General features: G+C 40.2%; 1 protein-coding gene across 1 annotated transcript in view; it reads left to right on the top strand.

Annotated features, from left to right (window-relative positions):
* LOC143960154 (uncharacterized) overlaps positions 1-15,973 on the top strand; it is a 226,091-nt gene that overhangs the window by 199,043 nt on the left and 11,075 nt on the right. The window contains exon 13 of the mRNA XM_077468464.1: positions 2,469-2,515. Coding sequence (XP_077324590.1) covers positions 2,469-2,515 — 47 coding nt within the window. The remainder of the gene's footprint in view (positions 1-2,468; positions 2,516-15,973) is intronic.

Below are 15,973 nucleotides of genomic sequence, written 5' to 3'. Positions count from 1 at the left end.
TGGCACCAGAAGAATTGACAAAAGCCTGGCTCTGCCCACTGCACATGCACACACTCAATTGATTCATGTGAAGAGTTTGTACTCATCCAGAGAATTTTTTTAAAAGAGCTTGCATCCTCATAACCTCTAACTGCATCAAAAAAAACTTGTATAAAGTGTGATGCAAATGTCCTTAATACAAGAGAAGGTTATCTTGGAGGAATATAGAGCCTAAGACTTTTTATTTTATTTTGGGACAGCATTTCCTTTACCCAAGTCCATTGGCCCAATGCCAGTCACTGGCAAGTCTCCAGAATTTAGAAATAATACAATAGATATAACTGATCTTATCTCTTTGAAAACTCATGGGTGTAAGTGATCTTGTCCAAGTGTTTTTTTTTCCTTTACTCCAGTCTTTTTTGGACCATATTAACACTCATCATAGCATTTTTAGTGCATATTATAAGAGCTCAAAATTTCCTTCATGTTTTATGTTACCAATCTAAAAGATTGTGTACGTATGTGTGTGTGAACATTAGAAATGACTAATGAGAATAGAAATTACTAATAATTTTAAAGAATTTGAAATTGTTGTGTAAACATTTAATACATGTCAACACATACAGGATGTTCTTTGTGCAGCAAAACTGTTAAAGCATGCAATTGTTTGCTATTAAGTAATACCAGAAAGCTTGATTTTAAGGGCGCAAAGGTTTGTTAATACCAATTAGAGTAATGATTGAGACTGTTAAGTACTTAACTACTGGCTTGATATCTTTTTGTCACAGCTTCTTTCTTTTCACTTGAAAAGGTTTGGGAGTATCCCAGCTGATTTACAGGAATAAGTATTCAATTTATCACAAATGCTTCATTACGCATTAGCAGATCTCTTGTGGGGTAGAGCATCATTAACCTCTGTACTGATAGAGGGGCATATAGTTAGTAATAGCAATATTCTCTAATATTAATTCAAAAATTGCACAGTTCTTTAGCCTCATGCATAATCATGGTAACATATAAAGAGTGCCTATATCCTATATACAGCCACAAAGGCCAAAAAAAATGATACGCTCATATGCATATATATTTCACAGAAAATACAGTGCAACATTTATTGTAAAGTGCCAGTTTACAAAAACAAAATAAGTTAATCTGTCAAACTAACAGAATAATCACCACAAGAACGGAGGGGGACAGCAGAACGAGGGGGACATGGAGGAAAACTGGAGGGGGACAGTAGCAGAACGGAGGGGGACAGCAGAACGGAGGGCGACACGGAGGAAAACTGGAGGGGGAGTGGGGGACACAGCAGCAGAACGGAGGGGGAGTGGGGGACACAGCAGCAGAATGGAGGGGGAGTGGGGGACACAGCAGCAGAATGGAGGGGGAGTGGGGGACACAGCAGCAGAACATAGGGGGAGTGGGAGACACAGCAGCAGAACATAGGGGGAGTGAGGGACACAGCAGCAGAACAGAGGGGGAGTGAGGGACACAGCAGCAGAACGGAGGGGAGTGGGGGAGACAGCTGTAGAACGGAGGGGGAGTGGGAGCCAGCAGCAGAATGGAGGGGGAGTGGGGGAGGCAGCAGCAGAATGGAGGGGGAGTGGGGGACAGCAGCAGAATGGAGGGGGAGTGGGGGACACAGCAGCAGAACAGAGGGGGAGTGGGGGAGACAGCAGCAGAACGGAGGGGGAGCATGCTCACTGTAACTAACAAAGTGTGTGTAACACACTAACCTGGAAGTTTGTCAATGACTCTGGTGGGCGGCAAACTTGCAGCGGACCTCGTGGGCAGGAGGACTCATAGGAGAAATGGAACTGGAGAAGTCTGGCAGCTCAGAGTTGGGCTGCACTGCTGGCAATGTGCTACAGCGGCTGCGCGAGTAGTCGGCGGTGGCCCCGGGACTGTCTGGCACTGACTGGGCAGTGGGAACAGGCTGGATCCTTACCAGCAGTAAGTGTGGCTCTGTCTGGTGTCGTGTCTGTGGTTGGCTGCTATCTCTCGGAGGCGCTACTCAGCCTAGCAACCAGTTACTCAGGCATATGCAGGATGCGGCTGCTAACGGGAACTAAGTTCCAGTTGTGGAAAAAGTACAGGAACTCAGTTCCCCTGCGTTCCCGCAGGACTTGAGCCCTGCCTTACATGACAATTTCCCAACCCCATCTTTAGAGGCCTCCAGTAAGCTGACCTAGGTTGTTACTACAGCTAAATGTAAGAGATAACTTGTATTTGAGCATTTGTCAAGCATGCTTTCACACACACACTGATTCTTCTTAACCGCTTACAAAATGTCTTGCAAATGCCAAGAAAACAATACAGTATTGATAATCAGTTTAATTTGCCATCTGTGAGTACTTTGTCTAAAGCACTTAAAAAGATAATAATAACAACAACAACAACAACAAACAAATAGAGATTGTATAGGTATTGTATGTAATATTGTCTAGCACTAAGCTTACTGTTTTTTACTTACTGTTTTCTTCTGCTAGATGTTTAAAGGAAGCTATTCAGGAACTCCGACTAGAATGTATAACAAGTAAGTATACATCTGCATAGTCAAACATATTCTGCTCTGTTCTTTTTTTGTTTAGCCTACTATCACTTTGTATAGCCTTCATGACTTTTTGAAAAAAAAAAAAAACAACATGTCAGTTATTTCACACATCTTTTTATTTATTGCACAGATATTAATCTATATGCTGGTAGCTCCACAGTGTAGTGCACAGTAACGGGGTATAAAATAACTGTATGAGAGATTTGATTGGTCTTAATGGATTTACCAAAAGCAACCACAATACAGTACAATCAAGATAATGTTTTCCCTTTTCATTTATGTAACCACAGTAATTCCACATTTTACATTTTTGTCTGTCTATTGTTGGGCACAACTTCAAGTGTAGAGCCCTCAGAGAGGTAGTTCAGATGTCAAAGTACATTTAAGGGCTTCCTGACTGTGTTCATTTATTACCTTTCCATCATACAAAAAGAAAAAGAGTTTTCTTCCCAGGGGCCTGCATCAGCACAATCCAGTAAAATAACATTCAGCCTCCTGGCTAGTTATAAGACATTTTGTGTTTTGGGACTTGGATCCTGCCCCAGGGGACATGTATCAATGCAAAAAAAAGTTTTAAAAATTAAAGTTTTTTTTGGGAGCAGTGATTTTAATAATGCTTAAAGTGAAACAATAAAAGTGTAATGTTCCTTTAAATTTCGTACCGGGGGGGTGTCTATAGTATGCCTGTACAGTGGCATATGTTTTCCGTGTTTAGAACAGTCTGACAGCAAAATGACACTTCTAAAGAAAAAAAAGTCACTTAAAACTACTCTATAATGAATTGTCGGTCCCGGCAATACACATAAAAGTTAATTGATAAAAACGGCATGGGATTCCCCCACAGTCTTCTCATAAACGGGTGACCCAGCCCCCCTCTGACACCACAGGGAAATATCTGTGCATCAGAGGGGGGCAGGGTCACTGGTTGGCGATAAGAGCTATCACCTGAACAGTAGCGTCACACAGCGGAAGACTCCCATTGAGGTGGATCGTCCGGAGGACAAAGCGGAGAAGAAGAAGCCGGAGGAAGATGCCGGACGGAAAGACTGGAGGAAGAAGCGGAGGAAGATAGAGGAAGAAGTAGGGGAAGAACAAGATGGGCAAAGAAGAACACGGAAAGAAGACCAGAAGAAGATGGAAGAAGAAGCAGGGAAAGAAGAAGACATTAATAAAGGAATTGTCAAAAATCGTCTATTGTCTTTTTTAACTTTTTTGACACTTTTTTTGTGTAATGGTAGGGGTACATTTGTACCCCATTACTAATTTGCACAGGGGGCCAGGATCTGGGGGTCCCCTTGTAAAGGGGGATTCCAGATTCCGATAAGCCCCCCGCCTGCAGATCCCCACAACCACCAGGCAAGGGTTGTGGGGATGAGGCCCTTCTACCCCAAATCACCCTCCCCATGTTGAGGGCATGTGGCCTGGTATGGTTCAGGAGTTGGGGCTCTCTCTCGTCCCCCCTCTTTTCATGTGGCCTGTCAGGTTGCATGTTCAGATAAAGGTCTGGTATGGATTTTTGGGGGGATCCATGCCATTTTTTTTAATTTTGGCACAGGGTTCCCCTTCAAATCCATACCTGACCTGAAGGGTCTAGTATGGATTTTGAGGGGAACCCCCACACCAATTTTTTTTAATTTTGGCGTGGGTTGCCCCTTAATATCCACCCCAGACCTGAATGGCCTGGTATGGAATTTGGGAGCATTTAAAAAAAAATTATTTGGTTCGGGGTTCCCCTATGGGGGAATCCCATGCCGTTTTTTATCAATGAACTTTTATGTGGATTGCTGGGACCGACAATTCATTATAGCCGCAAATAGCTTTAAATTACTTTTTTCCTTTAGAAATGTAATTTTGCTGTCAGACTGTTCTAAACAGGAGAAACATGTGCCACTTTGCAGGCATACTATAGACACCCCCAGGTACAAAATTTAAAGGAATATTACAATTTTATTGTTTCACATTAAGCATTAATAAAATCACTGCTCCCAAAAAAACAGTTGTTTTTAAAACTTTTTTTTGCATTAATAAATGTCCCCTGGGGCAGGACCCAGGTCCCCAAACACTTTTTAAGACAATATCATGCATATAAGCCTTTGAAATTAGCACTTTTGATTTTTCACGTTCGTGTCCCATAAACTTTAACGGTGTTCGTGTGTTCGAACAAATTTTTGGGCTGTTCGCATGTACTTATGCAAACCAAACAAGGAGGTGTTTGGCCCATCCCTACTTCTCACCTGGTTGCCGCCATACACAACACCATGTGAACCAAATAAGTTTATCTTGGTCTCATCAGACTGCAGGACATGGTTCCAGTAACCCATGTCCTTAGTCTGCTTGTCTTCAGCAAACTGTTTGCAGGCTTTCTTGTGCATCATCTTTAAAAGAGGCTTCCTTCTGGAATGACAGCCATGCATAAAGTTTTGATGCAGTGCGCAGTATATGGTCTAAACACTGACAGACTGACCCCCCACGACCTCAACCTCTGCAGAAATGCTGGCAGCACTCATACGTCTACTTCCCAAAGACAATCTCTGAATATGACGCTGAGCATATGCACTCAACTTCCTTGGTTTACCATGGTGAGGCCTGTTATGAGTGGAACCTGTCCTGTTAAACCACTGAATGGTCTTGGTCACAGTGCTGTAGTTCAGTTTCAGGGTCTTAGCAATCATCTTATAGCTTATGCCCCCTTTATGTAGATCAACAATTCTTTATTTCAGATCCTCAGAGAGTTCTTTGCCATGAGTTGCATGTTGAACTTCCATTGACCAGCTAGAGATAATGAGAGTAATAACACAAAATTTAACACATCTGCTTCCCATTCACACCTAAGACCTTGTAACACTAACGAGTCACATGACACTGGAGAGAGAAAATGGCTAATTGGGCCCAATTTGGACATTTTCACTTAGGGGTATACTCACTTTTGTTGCCAGCAGTTTCGACATGAATGGCTGTGTGCTGAGTTATTTTGAGGGGACAGCAAATTGACACTGTTATATAAACTGTACACTCACTACTTTACATTGTAACAAAATGTAATTTCTTCAGTGTTGTCATATGAAAAGATATAATAAAATATTTTCAAAAATCTGAGGGGTATACTCACTTTTTTGAGATACTGTATGTTACAAGCACATTGGATTCGTAAACAAAGGTCCAAACATTTAATGAAGAGATCACATCACAAGCAGTATCTGCTCAGCAGACTGACGATCTCCCCAGCTAAAGACACTCCAAGTGTTGGTCAAGAAGCCCATCCATACTCACAATACCAAGGAGGCAGTGGAATACCAAACACATTCTTGTGAATAGGCCCATCAGGGTGAAATGCATCAAGGAGTAGGCCAACTGTGGCTAAATAAAGATATTACAAAAATGAGCCATCGCCCAGGAAAATTCTTTTTAAACCCACAGCTGGAGCTTCACTATAAATTAACTGTTGGAGCATTTGACTGTTTGGACAAATGACAATACACAACATCCTCATCTGTATTTTATGCAACTAAGGAAAGATTAATTAAAAATACAACATAGTTTGGGTTTGCATTTTATGAAAGTATAACCGCTGCTTACAGTGATTTTATGTCACAGCACATATGTGCCTAAAAATTGGCTTTGATTGCATTTGTTTTTTATGTTGGCGCCTATAAAATGAACAAAGAATAGCCTTGGCATCATAAAATAAGAAAATAAAAAAATATATAATCAAGACAATAGGAAATGGTGGCTGACTAATACCTTTATTATAGAAGAATGTTCCAGTGCCAGCTGGTAGCCACAGTGCCTCAGACTGCCTATCGCTCACACGCAGCATGGCGACAACTTCATAATGAAATAGGAAATTCAGGGAGGCATAAACGCAGCTGTTTATACTCATAAAGTAAGACATTTACAAGGCAAAGTTTAGTCTATGGTAAGAAGTGTCCAATACATTAACGCAGAAATTGAAAATAATGCACAGTTGATAGCAAACATAATCAAGATACTATGTGTTGACTGTATAAGCAAATGCATTAAAGAAAAAATGTACTGTCTTTTCAATTATTTTTGGGATGTAAGTGTAAAGTAGATTAAGTTAATACTAATAGCATTACCAATAATGTGTTAATTATTAAAAAAAAAGTTGCTTCAATTAATAATTTGCAATTTTACATATATATGGGGCAGCCATATTTGACCATTAAATAAGCAGGTTCTATGTCCTGTTTAGCAGTACTATAGACTAGTTTTGTTCTGTTTATTGCTCCATCTCACAATGGAGCACTACTTACTTGACACATTAAAAACTATGCACACCCCATGTGCAGTTGGTATCTCAACAGCTGTTAAGAAGGTGGGTAGAGTCAATGCAAATTTAGGGTTTTACATCTCTATTGGCTAATCTACAAACTGATATATTTCATACAATAACAAAAGTATACAAGAACAAGCTTGTAGAAGCATTACAAGTCACACTAAAAACTACCTTCAGATACAAGGCTTTCAATTTAATGCTGAACTAAAGGCGTTTTTTTTAAATTTCAACAACAGGCAAGCTCTTTACTGTAGAATAGGTATTGACTAAGAGAGCGTTAAAGTGGGATTAAATGCCTGCAAGGTCCAGGGCTGGTAGCTTCTTTATTGGCTAGTGCAGGAGTGATGTTCTCCTGCACCAGTCAATCAAGATGGCTAAAGACCAGGATCTGGAAGAAGCTGCCAGCGCTGGACCTTGCAGGCATTTAGTTCCACTTTAATTCTCTCTTGGCCTGCATAGATAGTAAATAGATAGTAAAGTCAAGCCCAATCATGGACAGCATATTTTAGCCCAAATATTGAAACAGGTTGATGCTAACTAACTTTCCACAATGTGATGATTTTCAAGTTCGCGCATCCCCATTCTTTCAAATGAGCTAAATTATTCAAAGTGGCCTAACTTTACCTCTTTTAATATTCACAGGTAGTGGATATTTGAAATAAAAATTAACTCAAAGGTCTTCTTCACACTTACTGGTGTTTATCCTTGCATGCATGAAAGACACATGCATTTTTAAAATGTTTTCATTATTTGTTAATTGACTTAGGGAGTTACTTATTAAAAAAAAACACTTTCTCTTCATTTTTATGATTTCTGGACCTGCTCCAGTGTTGAAGTCATTGATTTCAGTACCTGCTCAGAGTGTTAACCAACTGATCAGCGTGGGCAACCAGCAATTTCAGAAACAGATCAGCAAAACAGCCCCCATGTTTTTCTCATCATAGGTTTTACTTTAGGAATTTAAAAAAGACACTTTAGCAACTATGATTTTAACAATAAAAATATAACATCGTCTTAGCTCTCCAACAGTCTTGGATACCCATTATTGTCTGGCTCCTTCATTTACTTGGCCATGTCTGTCAAAATCTATAAAATCACTTAGTATCTGGCACTGGCCATTTAGAATAGTACCAATATCAATATTGAGTCAGTGTTAATAAAGATGCCTGGAAAGTAAATTTGATCCATCATTTTTAATTTACACATTGGTTTGTAAATGCTGGTCTGAAAAGCAATGTGCGCAGCAGGTATTTACAAAGAATTTGTAAATTTTTTACTTACTTGATCACAATTCTCCCCCTGCTAGCCACAGTCTGCCCAGAACAAAATGGTCACTGCTGGCTGGTGGAGTGATCCACAGGTGAAGGTGACTGTATTGTTTTGGGACTGGTGTATACTTGCACAGTTTTCTGCCAACAGTCCGACGATATGTTGTCAAAGACACAATATACTTATGTTGCTGACAACATGGTCAACTGTGTTTGTCCAGGCCCACGAGTTTGTGTTTTTTAGCTGATAAGTGGCTGGTAATTGGCTTACGCACCTTGCAGCTTGGGGTTCTAAGTTTGAATCCTACCAGGAACAATAATTGTTAGTTAAAAAATAGTGTTACTGTAGTTAAAAAGTATACATTTTATTCTGCCCTATTTATAATAACACTAAAGTTAGGTTTCTGTTGCAAAGCACTGCAAATATACTTACACGTAAATAATGTCTTTTTACAACTGTGTGCATTTTTTTATGACAAATGTAACAAACAAATGAATAAAAATGTTAAAATATGAATAGGTTTAAAAAATTGTAAAAAAAAAAAGAATAATAATAATAATGGGTTGGGGGGGGGGGTGGTTGAATAGGAACACATTTTATCAAAAAATAACTTTATTATTTTTGTTAGTTAAAAAAAGTGATAACATACAAAAATTGTTTTACAAACCAGTGCCTAATATATAGCTCAGAAAAATCGTATATAAATTGTGAACAAATATCAAAATTAGTCCATACATTAATCGGTCTGTGCATCAAAGAAGTGATAACTCTCCTTCCCAAAACTGAAATAAAATCCAAATGTGTATCTTTTATTCTCCACCAACATCAGAGAGGTTAAAGATGGATTCTCACCTTAATATAAGACCTTTAAATTATAAAAGGTCCTAATATGCCTTTCCTTTTCAAGCCGGGATCAGTTGGACACCTGGTACACTAATTCTTCTTTCTCCAGTTTATTCACTTCCTCAGCAAAATCCAGCCATAAAAGGATACAAAAATAGGACAAATAGTGCTCTCTGTATGCCATTATTTATCCCTTTTTAGATATAAGCTGCAGTCACAGAAGTATTAAAAACAAAGGCTTCAACACTGCTGTGCAGAACAAGATGCAACCTGTGGCTCAGCGCTTACCGCATAGTCCAGCTGACAGCTCACTCATATTGGTCGGGCTTCAACTTTCAACATGAATCACCATTATGTATGCTTTCGGCCTTGCGGTGCTCGGCCCTACATGTTTCATCAGTGATGACTTTATCAAGGTTGCCCAGTACAGTTCAATATGGTCATATGATTTGAAATGGCACTTAATCATGTCAGCTAGGCCCTCTGTTTCAGTGGAATTTGAATTTGATATGTCTGCTTTAAAGCTAACGTTGAGGTGTAATTTATTTTGTGCATAGTTGCATTGGTCCAGTTTTGACCAAATATGTAAGTATGCATATCCCATACCTGAATAATCGCTGTGTAACCTGTGAATCATTGTAGTAGTCTTTCATGGTCCAGTGCTGAGCAGATGCAATTCTGAAAACTAACCAGAGGGCTCAGTAGTGCTGCCATTCAGAGAAAGCCTTGTTTTCAATGGTTACAAGGCATTCTTTGACTGGAGCAGGTGGAGATAGTGATGTCACCAGCCCACCTCCTTCAATCAGAGAATGCCTCGTATTAAATAAAAAAAAATACAAAGCTTTCCATGAATGGCAGACCTGGAAGACTGCTGCTTTTACTTTAGTAGTGGTGACTACTACAGTGATTCATAGCTTACATAGGGATCAGCCAGGTATGAGATATGTATATTTACATCAGTCCAAGCTAGATTATTATAGCTATGCAAAAACAAATCATACGTAAACTTCAGCTTTAAATTATAATTTTCCAGTAAACTGGCTGTCACTTTAAGAAACTTTGATTAACAAAGTACTTTATTAAGCTGTTATCAACTGCTGAAATAAAATGATTCCAAACAAGTAAATACAGATCAGTGTGTGTCACTTTACATATTTTTTGCTTCAAAATATATAATAAAAATATTCAAAGTATAAATTTCTTTAGAATTATTGCACACGCTGTTTTTTTTATGAGCATTACATTCTTATTAGGAAAAGTATTATGAAATTAATATTAGAAAATGTATTTCACCACTGTTTTCATCATATAGTGCAACAATCCAGTATATAATGTTCAATTCTTTGCAGAGTAGACCAGTGGCTTGGCTTGGCTTGCTGGGCTATTTGTGGACCATGTGTTTTGACATCAGTGACAATTGCCGCTGTCTGATTTACTGATGTTGACACCATCACTTGTCTATCTACCATCTGCAACAGGAGATAAAGTGTTGTGTTTAGTAGCCTCATCTGACATTGTGCCACCTTGATACGAGACAACAGCTGATTGCCTTTTCCTTTTCAGACAAATTTAAACCCTATCGAGCAAAAATGCTTCTTTGTAAATTGTGCTTTCGGAGATTGCTTTCTTTTGTATGGTTTAGGGCATTTTGCCGCATAATTTAAGGTCATTTTTAGATTGACTTTTAAGTCTCAATAACTGCAAGATGAGCTTACTGGCATTACAGGCAGTAATATGATGGCAATGAATATGAATGGATTTTTGAGAGCTCAGGGTTTATTACAGGCCAGTTGCATAAAAAGACTCTTCCTCCATTGTCATGCAATTCACTGTCAATTTAAAGAGCATAGCAATTGTTTTTATCAGTCATGTTTACATAATAACAATGTAATAATTACTAAGAGTGTATAATATCTTCTAATTATGCATTGGGCTGGCTGAGCTTCATTTACCCTCCTAAAATATTTACTACAGTACCTACATTATTAATTATAATTCGTTTTCATAATTTAAATTGGAGGCTGTGCCAATGATCATGATTTGACTTTTCCTACATATTAAAAGTTTTAAAAGCCTAGATTAGTGTCCCTCATGTCACAGAGCAGCGAACAACATTACAGAAGTGGACAAGTTTTCGTTTTTTTATAAAAATAGATACATAAACATAGCTAAATCAGATATATACCCATTCCTTATTGTGTGCTTGTATGTTGTCCAGTCATTTGTTTCTAATATATAATATACTGGGTTATTCTATCACAGACGGGTTGACGGCAGAAATATATATATTCAGATCATCAAACAAATTTTAATATTACACAAAGATAACCCGAGTAAATCCAAGATGCAGTTTTTAAATTAATATTTAATTTATTAAGGGAATAAAGCTGTTCAAAATTGCCTGGCCCTATGCGAAAAAGTAATTCCCCCCTCCCATGCTGAATCATGAATGAACTGTGATTAACCACAATTTTTTGGAAAGCTGAGTTAAATTTCACTTGCCACACCCAGTCCTGATTACTGCCAGACCAAGAAATCACATAAATAGAAGCTGTCTGACAAGGTGAAGAATGCTAACAGATCTCAAAAAGCCACACATCATGCCACAATCTAAAAAATGTAAGAACAGATTAGAAACAAACATGTATCAGTCTAGGATAGGTCTCAAAGCCATTTCTAAGGCTGTGGAACTTCAGTGAACCATCGGAGAGCCATTATCCACAAATGGAAATAACTTGGAATAGTGGTAAACCTTCCCAGGAGTGGCCGGCCTACAAAAATTACTCCAAGAGCATTACGACGACTCATCCAGGAGGTCATAAAAGAACCCAGAACAACATCTAAAGAACTGCAGGCCTCAGTGTTCATGATTCAACAATAAGAAAGATACTGGGCAAAAATGGCATCCATGGGAGAGTTCCAATGCCAAAGCCCCTGCTGGCCAAAAAAAACACAATTTACCAAAAAAAAATCTGGATTATCCCCAAGACTTTTAGGCAAATTTATCTTTTTGTTTCATCTGGCCTAAAACGAATACAGCATTTCATAACAAGAACATCATACCATCAGTCAGATATGGTGGTGATAGCGTGATGGTCTGAGACTGCTTTGCAGCTTCAGGACCTGGACGACTTACCATAATTGATGTAACCAGAAAATCCTAACGGAGAATGTCCAGCCATCAGTTCGCAACCTCAAGCTCAAGTGCACTTGGGTTATGCAGCAGGACAATGATCACAAACACAACAGCAGGTCCACCTCCAAATGGTTCAAACAAAGCAAAATGTAGGTTTTGGAGTGGCCTAGTCAAAGCCCGAACTTAAATCCAATTGAGATGCTGTATCATGACCTTACACAGGCTCTTCATGATGGAAAACCCTCCAATGTAGCTGAATTAACACAAATCTGCAAAGAAGAATGGGGCAAAATTGCTCCACGGCAATGTGAAAGACTCATTGCCAGTTATCACAAACACTTGATTGCAGTTGTTGCCACCAAAGGTGGCACAACCAGTTATCAAGTTTAGGGGGCAATTGCTTTTTCACATAAAGCAAGGCAGGTTTGGACAGGTTTTTTGCCTTAATAATTGAAACCATCATTTAACTGGTTGCCAACCAGCCACCGCAGTTTTACTGTGGCAAAATGGCACGGCTGGGCAAAACAACGTTACCTTACATCACTTTGCCTTTTGGCCACTAGGGGCACCTGCAGCATGTGCCCGGAGCCAATGCCAGTAGCTTGAACTGGGATCTGTGTGTGTAAACACACAGATCCCAGTTCTCTCAGGGTAGAGGAGACAGGTCGTGTGTTCATACTATGTATGAACACTGATCTCTCTCCTCCTAGACAGTCCCATCCCTCCTACAGTTAGAACACAGTGAGGGAACACAGTGAACCCCCTGATCGCCCCCTTAGTGTTAACCCCTTCCCTGTCAGTGACATTTATACAGTAATCAGTGCTTTAATAGCACTGATTGCTGTATAATTGTCAATGGTCCCATAAATGTGTCAAAAGTGTCCAATTAGTCTGCCGCAATATCGCAGTCCCAATAAAAATCGCAGATCTCCACCATTACTAGTAAAAAAATATATATATATATATATATAAATGTCTATACATTGTAAAGCGCTGTGTAAACTGTTGACGCTATATAAATCGTGTATAATAATAATAATAATAATAAGTGAGGCAGAGTTCAGATGTCAGTAGTAAGTGAGGTGGAGTTCAGAGGCCAGTAGTAAGTGAGGCGGAGTTCAAAGGCCAGTAGTAAGTGAGGTGGAGTTCAGATGTCAGTAGTAAGTGAGGCAGAGTTCAGGAGTCAGTAGTAATAAACGGTCAGCTTGGCTTTCAGACTAATGTGGTGCAGTTTTCCCACACCATGGGTGCAGAGCAGTGTACCCGTGGTTTTCATGTGGGTTAGCTGTACTTTGCCATAGACTTCTTTTATGTCCCATGGTTTTGATATGCTTTCTGAAAGTGCACCAAAGCCATGGGATACAATAGAAGTCTATGGCAAAGTGCAACTAACCCACTACAGGTACACTGTGCTGCAACCATGTAAACCATACAGCATCAGTGTGAATGTACAATGCTGGGGGGAGGGAAGACCAAAAGCATATTTTATGGGTACAGGAAGACTTTTGTTTGATTTAACCACACCCTTTAAGCCCCTCCCACTGTAAACACAATTTGGCCACACCCACTATTTACCACGGCTTTGGGGTGTACACCCTAATGCAATAGTCTGCATACACCTATGAAATGAGGACTAACTAAAGATCTAGATAGGAAAACCAAATCAAAATCAAAATCAATTGGACCAATGTGAATGGTCTCTTTACCCAGATGTGCTCAGTCTGACAAAATGGGTGATTCAGGATGTGGAAATCCTAGCCTCCAAATTCAACAACATGCTACCTCTGTTGCCAGAAACAGGAACATTGTAGCCCTGGCCTCAGATGCCCTAACAATCCCCTGGTTTCAGTTAAGGCTAATTTATGCCTTCCCTCCAGTGTGAATTCTACCTTGTCTGCTACACAAAATAGAGCATGAGAGAAAAGCAGTGATTCTAATTGCACCAAACGTTTACAATAGAACATAGTACACAGGCATACTCAGGCTTATCAGACAACCTCTGGCCCCTTTCCAACAGGCCAGATCTGCTATCTTAAATGTCTCTATTCCATCCTCATTCTTAGACCCCTTTCACACTGAGCCTCCCATAGTGTCGGCAGTAAAAATAAAAAGTAAAAAAAAGTAGCGCAGTTTTACCGTCGCTAGCGGCCGAGAAAGGGTTAAAACTGCCCGCAATGTGCCACAATAGCGGCCTTTTGCTGGCGGTATAGCTACGCTGCCCCATTGATTTCAATTTGAATCAGCGGTGGAGGAGTGGTAAACACACTGCTCCAAAGAAGCAAAGAAGCACGGTATAGCCACGCTGCCCCATTGATTTCAATGGGAATCAGCGGTGGAGGAGCAGTAAACACACCGCTCCAAAAAAGCTGCTGGCAAGACTTTTCCTGATGTCCTGCCAGTGCACCGCTCCAGTGTGAAAGCCCTCCGGCGGATTGCAGGCGCTATTTTTAAAGCTATAGCGTCTGCAAAACGCCTGGTGTGAAAGCAGTCAATTCAGTCCCAGAGATTACTCTGTGCATAGCATTCTGGTCTTCTGAAAACAGGCCTTGACTAGAACTTAGCACCTTTAAAGGGCAGGTATCTGCCTTATCCATTCTTTTAGACCCCATTCACACTGCGCCGCCCATAGTGTCAGGCGGTAAAACGCCAATATTTTTAGCAGCGTTTTACCATCGGATTTGCAGCGCATTTCGGCTGCTAGCGGGGCGTTTTTAACCCCCGCTAGCGGGGGAGAAAGGGTTAAAACTGCCCACAATGCACCGCAATAGCGGCGTTTTGCTGGTGGTATAGCCACACTGCCCCATTAATTTCGGTGGAGGAGCAGTAAACACACCGTTCCTTCACCGCTCCAAACCTTGAAGGGGCACTATGCTTCCAAATCTACCAATGCACTGTGCATAAAGAATTTCCTCCTCCTGTGCCCATTCCACCAGGTTGGTGGGAATTTTCTAGGCATTTCAGTACCCAGCCTCTGTAGCCTGTGTAGGGCTGCCACCTTGTCTATATAATTTTACCATGTGGATATCCAATCTTCTGCGGATGCAGCTTTTGGCCTCAAGATTCTAGCATTGGCACTCTGAACTTGGTTCTTTGTTCCCGTTGTTTTTTGGACCTGTTGACACAATTCTGTGTCCCTAGTTGTTGCGCACCCTTCGTACTCATTGATTGGCGGTGGTGACAGTCCATGGTGCATGAATACGTTTCTGTACTATACGATTAATTTTTTACTTTCCTGTAAATTCCATGAATTGGATTACAATACAGGACAAAGGTCACCTACCCTGCTTCCCTTGGTTTACTCTGCATTGTTTGCTACAAAACTGAAAATTCACGAAGTGGGGCAGGGCTATATGGGAGGCACCTCAGGGGGGCATGTCCCCAAAATCCTGCTAGTGTTCATACACAGTGAAGGTATAACCCATGGTGTATCAATATTATGCCTGCGCCCTGTACTCCAAGATATGAAATTCTTTTTTCTTAGGACTTGTTCCCACCATGTTTATGTTTGTTGGGCTGCGTTTTTCTGCACATTAGCATAAAAGTATGGTGTTAACAGGACAAATAGGAAACATTTGTCTCAAAAATAATTCTTAAGTTAAATTTTATATATATATATATATATATATATATATATATATATATATATATATATATATATGAGAAGTCTGGCCGCAGGTTAGCCTGAATTTGTAGGAGTCAGGCTGTACTTAAATCCGCCATCCTTTTCCTTTCTCCTGTAGGCCTTCCCTCTCGTATGACACTTCAGATGTTTTGCGTTATTTCCAGGTGACTGTCTGACGTAATTTACAGGTTTCGGCACCACAAGGTGGACGTGCGGCTGCAGCCTGAGACAGTGGTCTCCTCAGGCTCATTTATCAATCGGGGGGGTTTGTGA

This window comes from Lithobates pipiens, unplaced genomic scaffold, assembly GCF_037356315.1.
Source record: "Lithobates pipiens isolate NorthernLeopardFrog02 unplaced genomic scaffold, aLitPip1_a1.2 Scaffold_8, whole genome shotgun sequence".
Taxonomy (NCBI): domain Eukaryota; kingdom Metazoa; phylum Chordata; class Amphibia; order Anura; family Ranidae; genus Lithobates; species Lithobates pipiens.
The sequence above is the reverse complement of the archived record's forward strand: the minus strand, read 5'-3'. Positions and strand labels throughout refer to the sequence as shown.